The sequence below is a fragment of the Sinohyriopsis cumingii genome, chromosome 1 (assembly GCF_028554795.1).
Source record: "Sinohyriopsis cumingii isolate HCF-2022 chromosome 1, ASM2855479v2, whole genome shotgun sequence".
Classification (NCBI taxonomy): domain Eukaryota; kingdom Metazoa; phylum Mollusca; class Bivalvia; order Unionida; family Unionidae; genus Sinohyriopsis; species Sinohyriopsis cumingii.
Genome location: NC_142961.1, coordinates 6,078,095 through 6,103,403, shown reverse-complemented (window position 1 = coordinate 6,103,403; position 25,309 = coordinate 6,078,095). Strand labels below are relative to the sequence as shown.

General features: G+C 34.2%; 1 protein-coding gene across 1 annotated transcript in view; it reads left to right on the top strand.

Annotated features, from left to right (window-relative positions):
• LOC149806359 (uncharacterized) overlaps nt 1-25,309 on the top strand; it is a 105,799-nt gene that overhangs the window by 16,673 nt on the left and 63,817 nt on the right. The window contains exons 4-11 of the mRNA XM_089951279.1: nt 762-838; nt 1,486-1,597; nt 3,280-3,356; nt 8,155-8,254; nt 13,156-13,271; nt 13,709-13,979; nt 15,357-15,508; nt 16,932-17,205. Coding sequence (XP_089807405.1) covers nt 762-838; nt 1,486-1,597; nt 3,280-3,356; nt 8,155-8,254; nt 13,156-13,271; nt 13,709-13,979; nt 15,357-15,508; nt 16,932-17,205 — 1,179 coding nt within the window. The remainder of the gene's footprint in view (nt 1-761; nt 839-1,485; nt 1,598-3,279; nt 3,357-8,154; nt 8,255-13,155; nt 13,272-13,708; nt 13,980-15,356; nt 15,509-16,931; nt 17,206-25,309) is intronic.

Below are 25,309 nucleotides of genomic sequence, written 5' to 3'. Positions count from 1 at the left end.
TTTGTTTTGTATATTTACATCGATTTACTCTGCTACATTTTGGCGTTTGGAATAAGATTCAACACCGATCAATCATAAATGATGCATATTGAATAGTCTAATTATTCATATAGATGGAGTTAGAAAGATAGTGGTCATATAAAAGTGGTAACTTAATAAGAAGAAACGAATCAGGGAGGTTTGTTTAATAAAGCCTTTATGTTTAGATGCATAGATTTGTATTAAAACTCAATAACAGTTACGCAGTGATTAAGTGGTTGTTTAGAAGGTGTTTTTTAACAACAAGAAAACCAGGTCTGCAATTATATAAAGCTCTTATTCGAACGCATTTGGTGTATGCAACGCGCATTTACATATAAAAAATCACATTTGATTAATCACAAAGAATTTTGTTTTGGAAAATATTCAACTAAGAAATTGGCAACAATGAAATCACATTAACAACGGAAAAGGACACAAGGAAAAATATTCCTCTTTATTTTAAAAGTTACTATGCATCATTTAATCTCTCTCTCTCTCTCTCTCTCTCTCTCCCTCTCTCTCTCACACATACACACACACACGCACACATATAGGCAAATATAACTCAACTGTATGAATATCCAAGAATTTATGGTTTTCTTATAAATAACTGTAGAAACGTTTTGTGCGACATAAAAGTATCAGTACAAACAACATATGTTGAAATGCACATTATGGTTTTTATTGGTGATTATGGACAGTAAATGAATTTATTAACAAATATATCTTGATCTTTCCAGCCTCAATACCAGTGGACAAGAAACTACAAGCTGGGAACGATGCGAACGATGACGATGCTTTAAATGGCCAGGCTGAGGTGAACATAGGAAGATACTATAATGCAATTAACAGCATTAACATGTATAATTTGTAACATTGTATCAATAGACTAGCGTAAACGAGATAAGGTGAGGGATTGATCTGTCAATTTCTCAGTGTATGCAAATAATTTCAAGGATTTTATGTTGCAAGAAACGTCTAGTCATTTGCTTCGTGTCTATTTTGGTACATCCCTGTCATCATGTAAAACACACCCATTGGAGACAGAATGTTATGTAATGATGTTTAGAAACCCTCAGGAAATCGCTCAAAAGTAACAGTCTTTTACCAATGACTTTCGTCTATGAATATAAATTGTCCGAAATTCATTCAATTTGGTCGACTCAGTTTCAGGTATTAATATAAAATGTGACAATATTTCAGGTTTATTATCATATTTGCAAGAATATAATTGTCCTTACCAATCAGTGTATCGTCGATTGACTTTTCGATCAGCCTACCACCTAGGGCCTCTTTCACATATTTCCCCTGAGAATTTATTAGCCACATGAGGACGAGATCTTTCATGCATGCTGGGAATACAGTACGTTAAAAAAGAAAGCAAAACCTCCTTGATGGATATAGGTTAAAAGTTTCCTGTTTCGCCCATGTAACATACGTTTTTACTCAAAATTTATGTTCCAGGAGCATAATCAAACACAGTCAGCTTCTAGAAATGAAGATATGCGTGACAAAGGAGATAGACCTGGGGCTGTTGGTTACAGAAGAAATCTGTACCCAGGTAGACCAAAACCAGGTAAAGATATACAGCAGAACCCAAAAGAAATTTCTGTGGAAACACTTAATGGCATCTGCTATGTGTCTGTTTTGATATATACGTTTTATCAGGTGAAGAAAACTTCACTGGAGACAGAATGTTATGTTTTTATGTTTCCATGCACTCACACAAAATCTGGAAGATATCATGCGTCTAGTATGTTGAATGTAGCGAGCATCGTTCAAAAGCAAGTCTTTCATGTCTTCAAGTGTACGGTTGACTTTTGTCTAAGAATATAACTTTGTCGAAATTCATTCAAATTAACTCTAATCATTTTCAGATATTAATTTGAAATGTAATAATATTTCAGGTTTTTTATCATAGTTGCAAGAATACCTTTGTCCTTACCCGTCAATGTGGTGACTTTAGATCAAACTCCAAAATAGTGCCTCTTTCATATTGTTCAAATGAGAATTTAATAGCCACATTAGTGTGCAATCTTTCATGCATACTGGTAGTACAGTACGTTAAGAAAGAAGGCAAAACCTCCTTCATGAAATAGGTTAAAAGTGTCCTGCTTCACCTATGTGACATTCGTTTTTATTGCTAATTTATGTTCCAGGAGAACGATCAAACCCAGTCAGATTCTAGGAATAAAAAGATGTGTAAGAAAGGAGTTAAACCTGGGGCTTTTGGTTACAGAAGAAATCTGTACCCAGGTAGACCAAAACCAGGTAAAGATATACAGCAGAACCCAAAAGAAATTTCTGTGGAAACACTTAATGGCACATTGGGTTTTTCCAATGGGAGTTTTGAAAGGATGGCTACTTAGCCCCTTGAGGTTCAGATCAGGCATGGACTATTCTCTTGGAGATTCATAAGGCCCATAGGATCCCTCCCAAAGAAGCTGGCAAAGGATTCATTGCTGAATCACTTAGGGCTCTCAGCAGTACTGGATCAGTCTCTTTGGAGACTCATCGGGCCCCTCCTAAGAAAGTTCGTTATGGTATCCATGATGGAATCCCTCGGGGATCAAATCAAGACAGGTCTATTTGGAGATGAATAAGGACCATGGTTCTCGTCGCAAGGGGGAATATCAGCTGCTGCAGAGTGAGTCGCACACCTGTGTGTGAGAGACGAGTTGCATGTTCTCCATCCATTTAAGGCATTGTGAGAGTTGCATCCTTCTGTAAGGGATGAAAAGCACCTTGTCAGCACCATAAAACGCTTTTTGGCGACAGGAACGAACCATCCAATTAGGGACAAGCAACGATCCAGGTCTTTACGACCTGACGATGGATCTTTCTACAGATCAGAGTTGTGTGTCCGTCACCACCCGGTATCCAGTCACAGGGTCAACATGTACTGGGCACCAGTGTTTGTGTATATTTCATGACACCACCGGCTAGAGACTAGCGTTGCCGCTCAGGAACTAGAGTGAAGGAAAAATATTCTTATTCACTTTAAATGTTATAATACATAATCTAATTAAGTATCGTACAGACGCACACAGACACATACAGAGATGGACATTCAGAACTCTAATGCATGAATATCTAAGAATCTATGGTTTTCTTACAATTGTTCTTGTAGACACATGTTCGTTCCACATAGAAAATGTATCAGTACAAACAATATCTGCAAATTGATGACTTGATCGTTTTCGTTGTGATTGTTGACTGTAAATGAATTTATTAACATTTATATCCTGTTCTTTCCAGCCTCAGTACCAGTGGATAGGACAATGCTGGCTTGTAACTATGGGAATGATGACGATGCTTTAACTGACCAAGTTGAGGTGAACATAGGAAGATATATCGTACTAGTACAATTAGCATGATTATTATATACCATTTGTAACATTGAACTGACAGACTACCAGAATGAGGTATGCTGAGATAATAACGCCACTGAAATACTGATTTTTTAATTTCTCACTGTTAGCAAATATTCTACAAGGACTTTCTGTTGTTAGGAACATAGTTGACTATGTTTTGCTTCCTGTCTATTTTGATCTATCCCTATCATCAAGTGAAAAAAAAACATGGTTATTCTAGGGAACATTTTGTCTCTCGTGCATCCTTTCCGCCAAAAACGTTCCACTCAGTCGTGTTTGAAGCACCAGTTTTGATTGAATTTAGTTTTATCACCATCTGAAAGCTTATATGCTGTCTGAAGCAGGCAGCTGATGATTGTTTCAGTATTCTGGGGAAATGTATTTGAAGTTGCTGTTACATATATTTGATTTAAGTTGTGTTTGATTTGATTTGATTGTTTGTGGGTTTTGGAGTCTTTTTATTTTCTTTACATGTCAATGTAACGTAATTTTGTTTAAACTAGTAATTTGATATTTTCGAGAAAAGTCAGCTTGACCTGATTTTTTTCTTAGCGAATAATAGAAACACTTGTTTCTATTTTTGACTTAGTTCCTGGCCTTGATTGAGGGTCAAGTAAACAACTTTTTCTAGGAGTAAAATGATTGGTTCTTGTCAAGGACATACAGGAGCTATGTGATTTTACATGTAAACATGATCACGTCATCCTCTATTTTGCAATTAGGCATTTCTGAAATTGTGAAATACTTAGTATTAATAGTGGTGTTTAGAGAGAGAGAGAGATAGAGAGAGAGAGATTTCAAATTCCAGGCTTTTAAAAACTTGATGTCAAGTTGTTTTCTTCTTTTGTGAGCAGCATTTGAAGTTTTGAGTTTTTGAGTTATTCATTAAGTTTCTTCAGATTATTAGTTTAATTCGTTTTTCTGGAAATATTATTATATTCACACATAGCTCTTGAACAAGGACCTTTCTTGAAAATTGTATTTGGATTTCCAAGACCAGAGGATTAATTATTATGTTTCAACACTTTCCATCTTGGATTCTTCGTCGGGACTTGAACATGGAATCATTAGAACATTTCAATATTAGGACTTCAAAAGTTCTATTCGTGGATTATTATTGTATTATTTTTGGATTTAATTCTGGAAACTGTAAGTTCTCATACTTTGTTTTTAATTTTTACAGTATTTTTCCAGGGAAATAAGTTATTAATTATATTTTTCAAAGCTTGCTGTTTTCACTTTTTCTTGTGTTACTATTTTTTCGAGCCTAAAGACGTAACATAAGATTGCAAAATGTACATTATCTTTAACTCTCCATGAAATACAGAAACGAACTTTCATGGAGTAGGAATGACTTGTTTCTAAGGTACACTTATGAAATTTTGAACTATAAACAATTTCAAGGTTTTAAACCTCGTTTTTTTTTATATAATTGACAACTGATATTCAGGAAGATAAAATATCTAGCTCTTGCTTTACAATCTCAGATCCAAATCACCCCTATTATTCTGATTTTAAAATAAAGAAAATCGTTGTTTTTTAAACCTATCTTAAGGTATACACATCTCACATTTTTAGAAAGGATGACAAGTTGGAAAAATCAGAGGAATATATTTTTGTTACGTTTTTCAAACTCAAGAGCTAACCAAAAATGACGACACCATTGCCAACGAAATATGACTCTGTTGATGCCGAAAACGTAAATGAAAGCGATGCTGTTAAGATAGATATCCTAATATTTTGCATCCAGTAATGAAGACAACACAAGATAAAAGTTTTCATTTAAAAAGAAACTACCAGCATATAAAAGGCAGTAAATGGAGTGCTGATTAGCACTGGTAGGACCACAATGGGTACTAAAGATATGACCAGTTGGCACAGGAAGCTGGGTTTAAGGGTGACAATTTAGCAAAGTATAACTGCGTATTGAGTGTTTAGAGGAGATTACTGTTTAGTAAGCACGACTTTTAAAAGAAAAACTGTGCTATGCATTGCATGTGATTTCCAATTGTTCTGGTTAAAATTTGTGTTTTTTGTCCGTCCATTCGTCCGTTATCTACACTTTTGTTTCTGGGGAAAATATTTGGTATATTTAATAACTATGTAGCTGTTTGCTTAGGTATTTTTAGTCCTCCGTTTTCATTATTGTTAATACTTTCAAATTTATTAAGTTTTATATATGATACATCATTCACAGCTCTTTGATTTGAATATTTGAATGTTTTCTCCATTTAATTGTCATCCACCATGCATTATCTGCACTTTCGTTCAGGGGCAAAGCTCCAGAACTGGTTATGATAGCGCTGTGACATTTAGTACATATAATAGACTAGTGGTGTAAATTTGCCTTTTGAAATTTACATTTCTTTTGTCTGAAGAATCGTTATCGTCATAATCATTGCTGTTTCTAAGGGTTGTGCCTTTATAGTTCCTGTTATAGATCTGTATTTGTCCTGAAACATGATAAGTGTTTAAGGCTGATATTTTATCTAAGATAACATTCCAGATGTTCATATTAAAATGAAAGAAAAGACAGCCTCGTTAGGATTTCTTAATAAGATGTATATGCTTTACAACCTTTAAGTTTCAGTTTTAAAGCCGGTGTTAATGATTTTTGTTTAGCCATTTTTATATGCTAAACTGAATGCCGTGTATAGCCATGGTTTTGAAAATGCATGGACAATGATAATTTATTATATGCTAATTTTTGTCTCCACTAACTTTACCTTGTCAGAATTGTGCAGTATTCCACGACACTGAACACCTTGATATTGCACGCACGTTCACGAAGCATGTGCCTCAAATAGTTTAGTGTATTAGGAACTACTCTGTAAACAATCCATGTACATACATGTAGCAGATGCTTTAGATTTTGGTTTATTATATTTGTTTGTGAATGAACTAAACAAGCTGTTTCATCCGTTTGAATGTACAGATGATCAAGTTAACCATGTGGATGAATTCACTGAGTCAGAAACGAAACTTTCAAACAAGCGAACGAATGAATGTGATATTCGCAATGTCAACAACAAACGTGAGATGCAGTAATTGAAAATACTCTTCTGATCATTCAAACAGCTCTTTAGGAGAATATTCTCTTCACAAACTATGACCAGTGCTCACGATGGTCTATATAATATAGCATAGAAAAGCGTATTGAGACCAAGGGCTATCGCATGTTCATAAGAGACGCACCATTTTACAAGTCTGTCAAAGTACTAGATTCGAGAAAAAATGTAACTGAAGGTTTTTATAGGAAACTAAGAGCCTCAGAGCCAATAAGCCAGGATGGCAAATGGGTATTTTTTCCGCTGGCTTAATGGACTGTTGCACAACAGCCGCTTTGCGATTTTCCCTGTGTAACTATTTTGATATATTGTTAGGCTAGCGATAGAAGACACACACTGTATCATACAGGTCATAGCTGGGGTCCCTCCAACATAGAGATGCAAGTGACATGTTGAAAACATATTTCCTTTAGTTGGTAATAAGAATGGTAATAAATATACTTACATTTATGCATCTTAAATTTCCTCAAGATATTCTTTCTTAGTCATTCAAATCCGACCGACATGTCCTGCAAAACTTGATACACAGCAAAACTGTACTGGAATTTCGAGTAGCCTATTGTTCCAGCTGAAATCCATTTTGAGTTCCATTCTCTTTACTGCAATAAAATGTCCCAATAATCATATCTACCATAATTAAAAAAGTAGAATTGAGTTGGATCAACATAGAAACAAAATCAACGTGCATTCATTCACAACATTCTTTTTTAAACTGCCATGGAGTGTGCAATGAAGTTCAAAGGTCACTAGGTGGCGCAGTGTGATCATTAATAGTGTTATTCTGTATTGATGAATCTACGGTTTTGTATTTATTATTTTGGAATAAAGCATAATTCAATTACTTTGTTTCCTGTAGTGTATTTGTATAATTTCCCTTAGGTAGAATAAGGAATCGAGTATAGAATAAAAGGTTAACTGTATTTGTATGGGAAAATATGAACTCGTTTTCTCTGAATAGGTTTTGCAGTATCCATCCGAGAAATAAAATTGTTCATATTTTCCCATACATATGCATTAACCTATCGTTATTTTGATTTTGTAAGTCTTGCCTGTCAATATGATGATCCTGGTGAAGCAAACACATTCGCGTTGCCAATACGTTTTCAGCAGTTTTCATTCGTGATGAAATGTTCAGCATCAACTCAGCTTGTTACTGAGAGGAAAGTTTATACCTGATATCTGAATCCGTTATAGGAGGAAATATAGTAATTTCATCATGAAGGTTTACAACATGACTGCAAGTATCAGAAAATGAGAGATGTTGTCTCTATATTTTCTTCTATTTTTTTTTATGTACTCACAGGAAAGCTAGGAGATATCATACATGTAGCATGTTCAATCCAAAGCATCAGTCAAAAGTAATAATCATTCATGGCTTCAAATGTACTGTTGACTTTCATCGAAGAATATAAATTGGCCAAAATTCATTGAAATTTGCTCTACTCAATTTCAGATATTAACATGAAATGTGACAATATTTCGGGTTTATTATCATAATTGCGAAATTGTCTTTATGATCAATCTACTTCTTAGAGCCTCGTTCATCTAGTTCCCGTGAGAATTTATTAGCCATATTAGGGTGAGATGTTTCGTGCATGCTGGGAATACAATAGGTTCAGAAAGAATGCAAAATCTCCTTGATTGATAAAGTTTCCTGTTTCACCCATGTGACATTCATTTTTTTATTTCAGGAGAGTGGTCAAACCCAGCCAGAATGTTCCAGATATGAAGATATGCTTGAGATAGGATATAGACCTGGGGCTGCTGGTTACAGAAGAAATGAGTACTCAGGTAGACCAAAAAAAAACCCAGGAAAGATGGACAAGAGAAACTAAAAAGAAATGGATTGTTGGGGAGGGAATTGGGGGATTGGGCCTTCTTTGGGGGTAAGGTGTTATTAATCTCTTCCACTCATCTCTTATGATCATAGTATTGACTTATAGATGAAACTTATGAGTTGGAGTAAGAGATATAACCTTAACCCAAAGAAGGAATCCCATTCCTCACAATATCTTTAGTTCTCTTCCTCTCATCTCGCTGCATTTAATATTTAAAACCTGACAGAGTGTGCTCCAGTAGTAGCAATAATATCAAGAGTCCATCTATTCAATAAGCGATCACTCTTATCTGGCTTTTGGCTAAGTAGCATGATGATCCTTAACAATTCTGGCTTGGAAATTAAGAAATTGATAACATTCTTCGAATTCAGTTAGTAACGATAATGAAATAATATTTTGCATTTTCGATTTAAATTTAATAATTTGAATTTTCACCTTTACACTGGCAACGAGAACCTGGCTAAGCTGTTTTGAGTAATTTAATTTAAAATCTTGGCCATCGCTAAAAATGTATATAAGAAGACGTTATAAATTGCTACTGTAACATTACATTATTTAAGAATTGGATTTAATCAGTATAGATTTTAAACTCTAATTTACATTTAAGGTATTTGAATAATTTTCGTCAAGTAGTCTCAACAACTGTCACTCAGTTTATATCAACTGAATGTTTGCATCATTCAGATTATTTCTCCTTCTGGAACATATTTGATGAATTTCAGGTATAAACTACAGAGTGTTGCACAAATGCGTAATTATTTTTGAGAAATATTTTTACCTTTGGGAACACAGCATGTTGTAGCCATACTGGCTCTTCCATATAGCCTAAGCCTACTGCAGGAGAAGAAAAGAAAACGCTTTAGATTTGATTGAGGAAATTGCTGATTTATCACCTTCTTCAGTTACTAGTAGGGCAGTAAATTGTCATGGACAGCTTAATACCGGTTTTCTTGATTGTTAAGAGCAAGGCTTGTGTGGTAAGGTAGCTCAATGTCGCATTTTTAATTGTAAATGAATAGATCATGAAAGAAAACAACGCCGACTATCCATGCATCAGATTCTACCATGTGGCAAAAGGTAAAACAAATATGTACAGAAATAATATTTTATTTCAAAATGGCCTGTTAAAATCAGTACTGATATCATCTTTATACTGAATTGTGAGAAATACCGATTTTCAACCAGCCTTTTTTCGAAAGACAGCTTGACAAGTGAGAAGCTAATCAGACACTGGTTCGTATATTCTTTGTTTAGTTTCCTGGAGCAACTCATCAACGTTTTCTTTTATTTATTCTGTACTATGCTAAGGTCAGCTGGAAACACTAGTACTACTACTACGTTATTGTTCCCAAAGCAAAAATATTTTCTTAGAATTGATGCATTCCTTTGTCAAACATTGCCTTACACTCAGCCAATGCATTTTCTATTTGGCACCCCAGAGATCGTCTTAGGTGGTATGCTTGCCTAGTAGTTTTTGCCTAAAATCAAAAGAATGCAAATATGTAATCTGAATAAAATGAAAAACAGTTGTTGATATTACTTCATAAACATTATTAAATTCACATTATATCCACAGATGTAGAAATGTATTTCATTTATTATGCATATTTAATTTCTGTTTTTATTATATGTTATGTATATCGATATTTTGTACTTGACCTATGTCCAAAATCAAGTTAATTTAATACCTGACCAACATTTATTTTGTAAACAACATAATACATCACTAATGTTTCTCAATGTGTATAGATTAAATATTCAGATCATTATTATGGTTAACATTACTTCGGTTTTAGTTGGGATACAGTCATAATTCTAACCTTTGAATCTTCCAGAACGAAATGTCCCATTAAGTCGACAGAGTATTTCCAGAAAATTTGGTAATTGTGACCTTTGTCAAGTTGAGGGGTATATAATCTTGTTTACATTAGATGCAAGGTCCATGAGTCGGCAAGTAGTCTGTCTGCCCCCACCTGCATCTACATTACGACTTTTTATATCTCCTTCCAGCTATAATGTTCACTCTCCTGCCTGGCCCCTTATACCTCCCACTCTTGATGCTTTTGGTTACATGACTGCCTTCATCCCTAGCTAGACATTGGAGGCCTTAGAGTCAATAGCTAGGGCACTGGTGACCATAGCTTCACATGCCAGTCTTATCTCAGACACTGTGAACAGTTGCCTTTAAGCACTTACTGGATGCAATGGCCAAGACATCTCAACATGTCTAGTCTTTGACCATGACCTTATTAGCGGATGTTCTCCACCTCCACAGGGATGCTGCTTTGAACATTTCCATTGTCTTACTTATTATCAATCTTGTCACTCTAAACAGATTTGTGCAGGAGATACCTTACAAGATAGAGACCACAGCTTCAGCCAGGAATGCCGTAAGGCGCAGTGTCTAAGTGGTCTGATTTGACCTTCAGAATATGTACTTCCACATCCCAATCTTTTCTCCTCACAGGCAATAGCCCTGCATTAGCTTGAATGGAGAAATCTTCCAATGTCACACTTTCCTTTATATCATGGCTTCCACATCCTAAAAATTGTGCATTAGCGCCCTCTCCAGTTTCTCCTCTGTTCAGATTTCTCTATGTCAGGATTTTCACTATCATCTGATTTGGTGGCCAAATCAGGACCAGTGTCTAGCTGCAGTCCCAGTGCATGCTCCCAAATCCCACTGCTGTCTGTCAACAAAGGGGAAGATTGTTCTCATGGAATGATTTCTGCACCAATTCTTAGAAGACTTCCTGTTCAGACTTTTGGGATACCACTGGTGGATTTGTTTGTGACAGTGCTAAGCAAAAAGCTCCACGTTTACTTTTCCCTCAGTTCCTACTAGAGAGCCTGAGTAGTGCTTTTAGTCTGAAGTGTCTGTTCATTTAAGCCTTCCCACCTATCAGGTCCCACAAGTACTTAGCAAATTAAGGATCTCCACTACTCAACTCATTTTGATAGGACCTCTTTGTCCTCAACAATAGTGGTTCACTGAATGTAGAACAGACCAGGACATTAGCCTAGAGGAAAAACCTCTTATCAAACCACAGTAGATGTCTCCTTCACAGGAGTCCACAGTTTCTCCACCTTCATGTTTGGTTTATCTCAAATGATCTCTCCAACAAAAGAAGTGTTCAGGCAAAGTGGTATGTATTGGTCAAATCAGGAGACCCTTTACATCCAAGGTCTATGATTGGGGAATCTTTTGTGATTGGTGCAGTAGGAAATGTATTAATCCTAGCTGTCCCTCTGTGAATGCAGTGGCTGATTTTCTCTTACATTTTGAAGGGAAAAAATACTTGATGCTAGTCATCAAGGTCTATAGGGCATCCTTTTACTTTACACTCAGATTTTCAATACTTCCAACCATCTGTTCAGGTTCAGATATTGCCAAACTAATCAGGTATTTTGAGCTTCAGAGACAAGTGTCTCATTTTCAATGCCAAGATGCAATCTATTGTGCCTTGTGGTTTTTGATAAAACCCCTCTTTGAACATTTGGGTAAAATTTCTTTCAAGAACCTTACCTATGAAACAGTTTTCCTTGCCACTGTCAGGCATAGGAGCAAGCTTTATGCCCTGTCCATAGGACGAGACTCTCTGCAGTTTAATACCAACTATGAGTCAGTTTCTCTTCTTTCCCATCCAGGCCTTTTAGCTAAAAAAGCCCCAGCTTTCATTTGAATGACCATTCTGTAGACAGATTGACACCGTCAGCAATATCTGTGCTTTTTTAATATACTTTTGTGCTCTGTTAGGGATTTAAGTTTTAGTTTGACAGCATTTAATGGGACAAACAAGGATAGGAAGTGCCCTATCCTCCGTTTTGAGAGTTCTGCTGATATTTCAGCTTCTATTATTTTGAAGTGGATTGCCACAACTATCAAGAGAGAGCATATCAGGCCATTATCAAGAGAGACCATTTATTCATGAACATCAATGCCCACTAGGTTCATATCATTGCTACCTCATGGCCTGTATAACTCACTCATAATTGGAGAACGTGATAAAAGCTCCATTCTTTTGATTGTACACTTCCTTCTTCTCTTACCCTCATTCCTTGGCACACCAGATTGAAGGCATATTTTCGTTAGGGTTGATACTCGTGGTAAAAAGTGATCTAAGAGAATGCCAGCTGAGAGTAACTGACACTCCTACTGTAAAGGTGAGCATTTCCTGGTTTTCTTTCCCAAGTTTTAGGGTTCATCAGCCTTCCACAAAACTGGTTAATTCAGCTAAGTAATAGCAACATAACTGCAAAGCTGATATTAAAATGTAATTTTCTTTAGGGAAGGGATAAACTAATTTTAGTATGCAATACTTACCTATTGCTATAGTTAGATTCACCTAAAACAATAATTACTCCTAAGCATATACTGGGTCATAGGGCAGGATTGTGGAATTTTCCAGAAAATCACCCTATGGGAGGATGAACTTTCATTATATGGACAAGGTCAGCTTCACAATAACTAAGTATTGCACTATTAAAATTAGTTTAACCACCTCTCCACTACCAACTTTCTCATCTACAAATCAGATAAAACTGATTTAAATGCAACAGGCTATTGAAATTCAGTAACAAATTGCTTTAGCACTACATTCTGTACAGTGACAAACTCAAATGGCTGATGCTGGTCCAATGCGACATATATTTCTTGTGCCAACTAGTGTCTTGATACTTTGTGCAGTACCTTCACTGTTAACAAAATATGACCTTTTTTACTTTCTTTTTTGCATTTTTTCCACATGCTTCAGGAGTGGATTTTATCAAAATGATAATAAATATTTAAAACTTGATGGGGCTTATTGCCTTCAGTATTGAATATATATATATGTTAGAAGTAAAATCTTTCAGATCAAGTCATCACTAATGAAGAAAGAAGTGGAGGGGATGAAAGAAGTGGAGGGAAAGGGGAAAGTAGAGGACCTAATTCAGAGCAAACCATATCAGGACATGCATCTGGTTACCGGGTTAGATTAATCTGCTTTTTAGGGGCTCACATGTTCATAAGGATTGTGTGCTTTTCTCTAAGCAGTAGAATTCAAGTTTCAATTGTACCTGTAGCTTCTGTATATGAAGTTATTTATGGGTCCAAATACACAATCAGATACAAACAAACTCAGATAGATATATTAAATTTTGTTTGTTTTACAATTTTAAAGTCACTGCAATACAAATTTTCCTCATTCATTATTGACCCCTGACCCTTTCATGTTTTTGTAACTGTGGACTTCTTTTGGTTAGTCTAGAGATCCAGTTTGGAAGGCATTTCATAAAAGCAGGCAGGGAATATAGTAATTTAACCCCAAATCACTTTATAATATTTGATTCTTGATTGATGGAGATGATGATTCTGGTATCTCACTCCGGTGACATTCATTGTTTATTTTTCAAATACATATTCCAGGGCCACAGGGGTAGGCATGGGAGAGGTGGGAACTCAGGAACTGTTGGACATGGAAAAAAAGAGAAGCCTGGTAGAGTAAAGTCTGGAAATGAGAGACCAACTTCATATGATGCCACTTATTCAAATGAAGAGGATGATAAGACAGTACAACATCCAGATTTTGAATTTTTCTGTTTGAAGAGTATATTCAGTCAGTGGTATCCAAAAAAATTTGTTGTAGGAGATCATCAGTTTGTCACAGCAGAGCAGTTCATGATGTATCAGAAAGCAGGTGTGTCCCAAGGAAGACTAGGAGTCGTTGCTTTTTATATATGTATTTTAATGGGACATATTTTATTCTTGAATTGATAAATATTTGTTGTTTTTGTAATTAGACTCATTCCAGATTATCTGAAGTGTGAAGTTTTAGTGATGATGTTAGCTGGATTTAAATATACAATATTAATCCATAAGATTAAGGGGCCAATTTTTAACCCATTTATCGAAAAATAAGGGATACTCTTATCAGAAACATATTTCTTTGGTAAATATTGGCCAAAATATTTTTAAACCACAGTAGTTGTGGTTGAGGTTTATGGGGTGGGGGGCTTTATCATCAAGCATGGACGTAACATGGGATTGATATAGTTGGAAAGTATAGTATGGCCAGTGTATCACAGCCTGTTATCCTTCAGAGAGTAAACAGTGGAATTACATTATGTGTGTAAGGGATTTAAAATTTTGCCAGTGATCAGAATATTTGCCATTTTTGTCTGTTTTTAGATAGTATGTGTGGATGTATGGCATACTTGCTGGTATGAATCATATCATATCTGTGCATGAGAAGACCTCATTTTTCAAGAATTTCACAGCTCAAAATTGGAAAGATTTTGTATTGGTGTTCTCATGAGGGCCATTTACCATAGTGGTCCAAAAGTACCATCATTTCTGCCCACAAAGCTTTAGAGCCCACTGATCTGCTATGCACCAGTGCCAATATACTTTTAATTTTCTTGCTAACATTAAAAATTAATCTGTTAAATAAACATCCAGTAGCCTAATTCAAAGCCTTGCCACTCCTTTTTGGATAGTTAATCAAGATAATGCAAAATCATTACTCTCCATTCAGCATCTTTTGTACCTGGCTTGGCCAGAATGCTGCTTTGTGACCTTTGATGCAGGTTTTGTCTTTGCACTGACATTGATGATTGACCAGTGATTATATATATATATATATATATATATATATATATATATATATATATATATATATATATATATATATATTTCAAACAGTAACTAATCATTGTTGAAATCCAATCATGTTTTAACTTAAGGAAATAAAGAAATAAATAAATGTATCTTTATTATATTTCATTAATATTAATTTTTTCACATTAACATTGAAGCTCTTAAATTTGTAAAACATTTTATGATGCTAACATCTTCATACATAATGCTATAAAAAGTATTGGGGAAATCATTAGGTACTTTTCAAGTGCTTGTTAATCTGTTTCTAAATTGTTATAAAAATAATGCTGTGTGAATGTTGATTTTTAACAGATTTGTATATTAAAGATTTTATTACGTTTGTTACACTGTTTTGGAAAGTTTGATGACACATTTTCTATGCCCTTTGAAAAATATTAAACTTTTGCATCATTTTCAGTAACTTTTCAGGATTTTGAAACTGCAGAAAAAATCTTGAAGGAGAGAAATCCTAGAAAACAACAGAAACTTGGTAGACAAGCGAGAAATTTCAATCCTGAGAAGTGGAAAGAGGTCTGCTTGGAAATAGTAAAAACAGCTAACTTCCATAAGGTAAATATAAAAAATTGAATCAAATTACTTCACATATATTAAAAAAAATTGTCTCCTTCCCAGACAGGACTTTTATATATTGCTAGAAAATTGTTATTTTATTGTGACCAAACATACTTTTTTGGATTAAACATTTGCTGTGCATATTTGGTACCAGTTTTCCATTTTGCGTGATACAAAAGGGCTTGGTGCAAGCCCCAATTCTGCACATTGTCCCGACTTTTCATTTTTAATTTGTGCCCCATCCATATTCCATTTGTATGGTTGATGCCTCATCATTTTTGTGGTACCATGCTCCTTCCTTGTCTGTGTACTATATTACTCGCTGTGTACTATCCAGAATCAGTATTTGTTGACATAGTTTTATTAATCAATACTGGAATTTTAAAAAAGTGATACATTTATGGGGTCAGAATGTGTACAAGGCAGGTGGTTGAAGACAAGATTGGTAATCAGCTTGACTTGTTACAAAATAGCAGGTGTAGGGCTTGTTTTGTGCATATTTCTATTTGTTATTTGTTTTATTTGTGCACAATAACTTAGTTTTATGCAATCTGTCTTCAGCTTTTGTGGATGGTTTGCAGTTGGGATTAGGAAGAAACCTCTTATTTGGAGGTCAGATTGTTAAGGGTCAAGATCATTATGACTGAAAGATGAAAAATGACCTCTGTGCAGTGTAACTTTGCCTCTAGATCTCACACTTATTAATGGTTTGCAATTAGAGGAAGGCAGATTTGAAGGGGGGGGGATGTCAAACAGTTGAAGATGAAGGTTGTTTGGAGAAAATGGGGTCAGAGTTCAAGGTCCCTTTGGTTTTTTTGATAAGGTCACAATGGTTGTTGCATCGAGCATGCCTTACTATCACACATATAAGGAACTATTAAACATGGGGATAGGCATATAATGTAACATGCTGAAATCACATGTTATCTTCAGAATCATGCCACATTACATTGCTGTGAATCAGGATTATCATCTCTGTATCTTTGTTATCCTGAGCTAATTCCTTTGTTTGGCAAATTCTTCTATGTCTTTATCTATCTATCTATCTATCTATCTATATATATATATATATATATATATATATATATATATATATATATATATATATATATGATCCATATTTTTGCTAGAGAGACTTTTCTGTTGATCAGGTTACATTATTCGGCAGTGACATCATCTGCTCCAAAACCTGTGATTAATATCTGTATATCTAAATTAGGATTATCTTTCCTGTAATAATGCAGAGTTAATTCCTTTGTTTCATATATATATATATATATCTGTGGTCCATATTCAAGTTCTAACAATATAACCTGTTGAGCAGGTTACATTATTATGAGGTGACATGATCTGCACCATACCATGCATATATTAAAAGATAATTTGCTGTAATTGATGTGTATATTATCTTTAATTTCAGTTTTCCCAGAATGAAGACTTAAAGAATCATTTGTTCAGTACGTATCCCAAGATCCTTGTTGAAGCTAGCCCTTATGACAGAATATGGGGGATAGGACGGGCTGCTAGTGATCCAAAGGCCCAGAAAAAAGAGACCTGGCTGGGTCATAATCTTTTGGGATATGCACTCACAGATGTACGAAATAAAATGATGATAAATGAAAAAATTATTCCAGATGATGCACCAACATTTTTGGCTGAATCTGCATTAATAGATATTAAAAATTTTGATTGGTAGAATGACTTGTGTAAATAACTCTTGTATTGTTCTGTAAGGTACACCTGGAAAATGTATAATTTGTTTAAGTTATCTCTGTTGTGTCTATATATATATATATATATATATATATATATATATATTAGATAATTATTGTGACATATGGAATTATTTAAAAACCACTTTGAATTTTAAGAGATTTACATATTGAACTTTGCTTCTAAAAGATCTTATCACATGATCATCAGTCCAGTTAATTTTCAATATTTCAAAAACAGAATTGTTGTCAATCAAATGTCAAATATCAAAGAATGATAGAGGGTAAATGATTATTTGGTTAATTTCTTTCATCAGTAACCAGTTGTGAGTGATGTTTTCTTTATAATGTGTGTCATATTAAGGAATATTTAAATGTTCTTAAACTTAGTGTTGTTTATTAATGTGCAAAACAGTTTAAAATGTAACACCATGCATTGTGGAATGGAATCCGGTTGCAGGAAGTCACCATGAAACTTAGGTAGAATTAAATAGTAATGTATATGTATTTATTTTGTCTTAGAATTTGGTTTTCAAGCCTATGATAAAATACAGTTGATTGTACCAAATTGATGCAGTTATTGTTGAAAACTTATGTCAGAGATGTTTCACCTCTTATGTGTTTTAAGACATTTCCCGGATGATTGTGGAGCCATATATTTTTAATTTGTAACACTGTCAGCAAACCAATTAGTGCTTGACTCTGCACTCTCTCCCTCTCCCCCCTCCCCAGTCAGTAAATTTTGGTCACTAGAATTTCATGTTTTCATGTCAGCTGGCTGTAAAGATCCAAGTAGATATTATATACTCTGTGACTCAAAGAGAGAAAAGCTAATCTATATTTGTTTCTAACTTTTAGCATAAATTATGTACAATTTTTAATTTTCTTAAAAGAAATGGCTGTGTTTTAACTGTGTTGTAATTTTTAATTGATCAGGATATATAGTGTCCAAATTATTATACATGTTGTTTGGTTTTTATTTTTTTCCTAGATATTTTATATTCAGAAATGAAAGCTAAATGTTATAAAGGATGGTTTTAAGTTTCTAAACTTGTATCTTCATGTATGTGCATAATGTAACAATGTTGGAGCCAATTTGTAATAAATTGTGCATAAGTTTAATGTTTGAACTCAGAAAATGTTGTTTTTTGTCTATATATGATTATCTATACCAGTTTATAATAAGATATATGAAGGTGCTAAACAAATAATAAAGTGTTACATTTCAGTGTCATATTGACAATAGGAAATAAATCTTCTCCAGATTGTCCTTTGACAACCCCAGGGGACCTATCATTTTTGAAAAGTAGAAGTAGAATGTTTAGACAATCAGGTGTTCTGATATAATACAGTTTGGTAATTTTTTTCTGCAGTCAGGCATAAGTTTAACAAGTATGGACTAATTTGGAACTCTTAATGGATTTTGGAATCAAATTCTGTCTTGGATATTCTTGGAGCAAGTAATATGCTGGAAAATGGCAGAGAACTCAGTCACATTTAAAAAGATGCTAAACAAAATTGAATGATGTCAAGTTTTATGATACCTATATGGAATTATTGGCACATGAAATAAAGTGAAAGAAAGTTTGCTAGTGGCTTATTGCTGGGAAAAAAATGGAAACTTGCTCATGTTTTGGCAAAGAATAAGTCATCTCAATCAAGTCACATAATTAATTCAATCATGATAATGATGGTGTGTGGTGTGCATATGACATTATTTGGTAAAGAATGTTTATATATATATATATATGCAGTGGCAGCTAAGGTATTATTTCCTTGGTGCTTTTTCAATTAGAACAGGATTTTGTTCATAATTCTTCTAAACTAATGAGAGAATTTCAAGGTGCTTACTAGATACAGAAATTGAGATGAGATAAATAAAGTGATGAGAGATCTCTTAAAAATGAAATACAATAAAGACCTTAAAATTTATTAACTACAGAGTTTCCCAGTGAATAAATTTCTATCAGTAAATATTACCCTCTTTAAATCCATATATTTACAACCCAGTAAGATGTAAATATGTCTAAATATTACATTTTACTGAATAGACAGAGGTTATTAACTGAGTATTGAAAACGATTGGACTTGAGACCACATGAATAAGGTTCCATTATTTCGCTAAGTGGATGCGGGCACCTGTTAACCATATAAAAAATGGTGAATGTACTTAACTGCAGTCAAAATTGCAAGATATTGACCTTTGCAGCAATATTTAGCTAAAGGGACTTTTTCTAAAGCATATCATAATGTTTAATATTGCAATTTACATTATTTACATAATAACTGATTTACAATAGCCACATGTATTCCCAGTTTACTTAAAAAATGTTCAATATACAGTTTGCTATATAAACATTAAGGTAATTCAAGGTGCTTGCTAGATACATAAATTGAGATAAAACTAAATTGTTTTCGAAGACTAAATGAACTGCAACAGAAATGTAATACTTATTGTATTTTTTTCCATTCTGAAATTCATGTGAATATTAGTCCACACAGTTTTCACAGTAAGTGCAATTCAGATATTTTAAATGATTTGTGATGATTATGTTCAAATATAACTCAGAAGTCTTGGTTTCTAAAATTGCTTTGTATCAAATAAATTTATAGTGTTTTCTTATGTCATCTGTGGTACAATATTTAGCTCTTCTGGCCATAAGCCAGATGACTTAATGTGATAGCCAGTCATGCATTGTCCATACATCTGTATATATAGCATTGGTGAATATTTTGATTAAAACAGGGTTTTATTCATACTTCTTAACTAATGAGAGAATTTCTATGAAACTTTACCTTGATATTCACTCTGGGGTCTATTGCAGCCCGTGGAGTTATTTCCTGTGGCCTGCAACAACACCCAGAATTTGTAAAATAATGGATAATGCAAATTTTTCTTCACACTTGACCATTTTTGATAAAAATTTGATTCTTACATCCTTCCAACATTTCAACTGGCTACCATTTATTTGAGCTGCTTTCGCTGTATGGAATGGTCTCATGCGGTTATTTGAGTTTCAGACCCCTGGTCTAGCTGGTTCTTTGAAAATGGAACCAGACGAACACCACAATAGCTGCAATATTGGCCATTTGTTCCAGAATGGATTGACCTGTCATATAATGTCTGGTTGGTTTAACATGAAAAGAGTACCACAGGGGCCACCATGAAAATCATGTTTTCACTATGTTCCCTGAACAATATTCAGTGTAGCATTCAGTTTTAACTAAAATACTTTTTTCACTTAAATACATCTTATGTTTACTTGGTCAGACTGAAAATGGTGTTAAACATGGCCAGCATCTATGAGCTTTTATTATTGCTTTTCATGAATGGATGGTCAGGTTGACATTGGGTTTTCACTAAAAGATTTCTTATGTATTTGGGCCTAAATGAAAATGGTGCCAATCATAAGACATCTTGAAAATCTTCTCCTGATCAAATGGTTATAATGACTTAGGGATTTTACCAAAAGCCTTCCTTTAATACATAGTTAGTAGAAAATGAAAATAGTGCTTGTGAGACCATCAGCATGACCAAATCATATTGCAACTTCCTCTGAACTGATGGTCATAGTGACATTGGATTTTCCTGAAAAGATTTCTTAAAGAATGTTGCTGATAAGACCTCCAACATGGCAGCAATCTTGAAAGTCTTATTATCACTACTCCTCCTCTTGGAGGCAATCCTATCATCATGAGTCTTATGGTAAACACTTCTTAATGCATTTACCTGGTTTTGAATCAAAATGATGGTGATGTGACTTTCCAACATAGCTGCTACAGTGGCCATTATGAAAAATTTCACTACAGTGACTTTTGCTCATACCGTACATATTTTTTTAAAAGAAAAATGCTACTTTCTTGTAAAACTTAGTTCCTGCTATATTAATATGATGCTGGTTCAACTTCAGAAATGGCTGACTTGATGGCCATATTGAAAATCTGTAAATGGCTACTTCTCCGGAATGGATGGTCATATTTGACATAAACAATAGCAATATCATTGATTTTTTCTAATCCATATGAAGCTCATCAAAATGAGTGGCAGCACTGACATTCGATTTTTGCAGTATGAATAGACTGTTACTATTTAACCGTCAAAGAACATTGCACTAAAAATCACAAGATAAATTTCTTTACCTAAAGACAGAATTCACTGATTAACATTTTGGCATGTTTGCCACATGTAACTTTGGCTAACAGCTGATAGGCAACCATAACACTAATTGACCATTATGTTGAGTACTCATGTCAGTTATTCATCATTGTGAAGTCAGGGTATATGAAAGTAATTCACCCAATATCAGATTGTTGGAACAATAAGGCCAAGGATAATTAAAGCCAGGTTAATCAATTGTATATATAGTTAGTGGAGGAAGAATCCAGAAAACTCTTGTAAGAACCACCAACCCATGGGAAGCTACTGGCAGCTTTCTCACAAACCATCATAGTCCAGTCCCAAGACTCAGTGTCGACAGAGGTGGGATGGCACTAATTAGTAAAGGCAAGTGCTTTAGACCACTTGGCCACCTGGGTCCTGACTGGCATTTTGTAGTTCAGTGAGCTTTTGAACATAGTGACATGTATTTACACAAATACCTTTTGACCAAGCATTGTGTTCAGCTGCAGTGCAATAAACAAGTTATAGTGAGCACTCAGATATTGTCTGACCGCTCTGGTGGCCTAGTGGTTAGAGCAACCGCCTCGGGTGTGGAAAGTCGTGGGTTCGATCCCTGACCGAGTCATACCAAAGACTTACAAAAATGGTACTAACAGCTGCCTCGCTTGGCGCTCAGCATTAAGAGGCTAGTGTTAGGACTGGTCGCCCTGGTGTCAGGATAATGTGACTGGGTGGGACATCATGCTACATGTCTGTGGCATGATGCCCCAGTGCTAGACATCACTATAAACTGCCACACTGCAGACATCGTAGCAATATGACTGAAAAATTGTTCATGCTACATTAAAATCCAAATCACACACACACACACGCTCAGATATTGTTTCAAAAGTCAAAGGTTTTGATTCAGGTTTTTAGTGAAATGGCTTGTCAGCATGATAAGATAAAAAGTATAAATAGATATTTTATGAAAACCACTTTGTTGATATATTTAAAGAATGCATTAAATGATGCCTACTTTTCTGGTTGGTGTAAATAATATTGATTTATCATCAAGTATGGTCACACATGCAAACAATAGAAAATGCTTTAACTTATCCATCAAAATAAGAGCTCCAAATATTTTACTTTTCTGATGGCATTCTGGCATTTTGATCTTTTCTTTACACAAATAGTATATCTGGTTCAAACAGCTGTGCACATTGATATTAAAGAAACCAAACTTTTCAAACAAAATCTTCTCAAGAACCACCAATAAAATTTGAAAACATTTGCTTTAGATGATCATATCAAGATGGTTTTTAAGTTCTTTCAAATATTGCCAGCCTGGCTTTAGATATCGGTGTTATTATGCCAAACAAAAGGATATAACAAGAAAGAACAAAAACAAATTATGACATTAAAATGACTGTCCCTAAAACAGCTTTACGGAGTGTGATTTCATCAGATAGAAAATATCCAGGTTATTTTTATATATACAGATGGTACGGATTTACTATAACAATATAGACAAATTTAATATTTTGATAAACTCTGAAGAGAATTTGACTCAAAAAATGGCATCAAGAGTTTTCACCTTTATGTTAATGATGCTAGCTGCTGTCAGATATGGAAACCGTTATTAAAAATTGATGGAGATTTAGGTGAAATCACGTAATATAATTAGACTAAATAAATCCAGGCATCAAAGCCATTCTTGTTTCTGCAGAGAATATGACACAGCATCAAATAAAGATAATAATACTAAAAAATACAGAAACATTGAAATAACTAGGGACCCAAGACCCTTCGACTCTGTTCTGTGGCAGCATTCTTTGATGAGTTTTATCAATATTAAACACTAAATCTTACCAGTTGTTTTAAATTCTGTCCAAATTTGTTTCAGATCCACTTTTGATCAAACATGGTGAATAGGCTTATTTAATCCAAATCTTGAGTGAGTACAATTATGAATGAAATCTTCTGGTATCAATGAGGAAATCTTGTCTCTAAATCACTAAACTTCTTACCACTTGAGAGAAGGTATTTCCAAAAAGAGATTTTGATCAACTTGGTCGAATATCTATGCGATTCTGGTGTTTTATTAGGAGACATATGTCTGTTAATTATGTATCCTTGCATCCAGTTGGTTAAGTTTGTATATTTACAACTCTAGAATCTGTAATTTTAACAATAATGTTATCAGACTTGGTAAATAGACCATCAGCTGTTGTAAATATGAAGATTAATATTTATTAATTAGATTATCTTAAATTTAATTGGATGACCATGTCAGCGCATTGCCAACTATTTTCACATTTGAGGTAATATTGTATCTGACAGGTGGAGATTGTGACCACTCTGTGTGCTCAAACTGGATAAAGAAGTTTATATTATTTTTTCTTGTACCGGTTCTATAATAAATGAGTTGCATATATTTATGAGTTTCTCTTGTATCTGATTAAAGTTGGTACCATTCTAGAGAAAAAAATCACATTTGATTTCTATAAGACTTGGCAGATAGTTTTGTATCATCAAGATCTAGTATGAGCTCGATTATTAATGAAAGATGTTCATATTAATTATGCATTTTTCTCAAGAAAGAGGTTTATAAAATATATGAAATCAACATGATTTATTGATTGGGAGATATTTCAAATAAAGTTATGTTTGGAATCTAGAACATAAGCATGCTTAGGAAAAATGTCAGCTGTTAAGTGTGTCCGGTGAATAGTGTCACACCAGCTAATTTGTAATATGTATCATCACAGTGTTTTGGAGCAGTCCTAATAGCAGGTTGTCATGCGAATATTCATGTTGTCTCATTTTGATTGTTTTCACTTTTCATTTGTAAAAATTTATTCATTTTTATTAAGGAGTCCAGTAACAGAAAACATTTATATCAATGGGTTCATAATTGTAAAATTTTATACCATATTCAGCATCTGAGGGTTTGATGTTTGGTTGCAATTAGAAAGTCTTGATCCCTGGGAAGATAGTATTCTCTTAATCTTTTCTGTTTTTGTTAGGTCATAAAAATGGTTAGTTTTCAATGATATTGGAGAAAGGTGTATTCGATTGTCAGAGATTTTCGTGCAGTAAGTATTTTTCTGTCATCTATTGAAACACAAACTATACATTTGCTATGTATATCTGTATTGATCTTTGCCTATAGATTGCATATGAGCTGTAAATAGGTGTTTACATGTTTAAAAATCAGTCATAATAATGAACCTGTTTACAAGTTTGGGGTGATTTCCCACTGGACGAGTCAGTCAAGTGGGTTCTGTTGGTACATGTACCATTGTGACACATGTCATGTAGGAAGTGTTGCAACATGGGTTGAGTAGGACAATATTGTGATGTAGACCGTTATGGATGTAGAAGTGGACAATTAATTCATTCTTATTTTCTATGCTCTTGTTTTAATATCAGTCTGCAGAATGTTGTGTTTAGATATAACTTGAGAGTAAAAATGTTTTTTGATTATTCATTGAATTTACAAAGTGGTCATATAACTGTTTCAGCTAAAATATTATTCTCAGATTATTGTGAATTTATTCAAAGGAGTTCTGGACAATGTTATTCTGATACTGTTGGCACATCAGCACATTCGAAGACCTGGAATCCATTTCGAACACTATTCTTTTGGACTTTTGTAGAACTTTTAGGATTATATTGGATTTAATTCATAATACTGTTAGTTCCTGTTACAGTTTTATTTAAAAGTTTTAAGAATTAAATTATTTAAGTTTGACAAAATTTGTTAGCTTTACTTCTTTCTGTTAACTAGTTTAAGATGATGGATTCGTAAGACGTTCTTGATCCCCATTCAGATTTTTCAACTTCCCGTTGCTATTTACAATCCAAGATCATGAACTTTGAGAAATTATTTTGTTATGTATATTCTGTCCAATGCCAGTGCTTTTTAATCGACTCCATGGGTAGAATGTTATTCAGCAAGCACGTTAACATTCCAGTGAACTA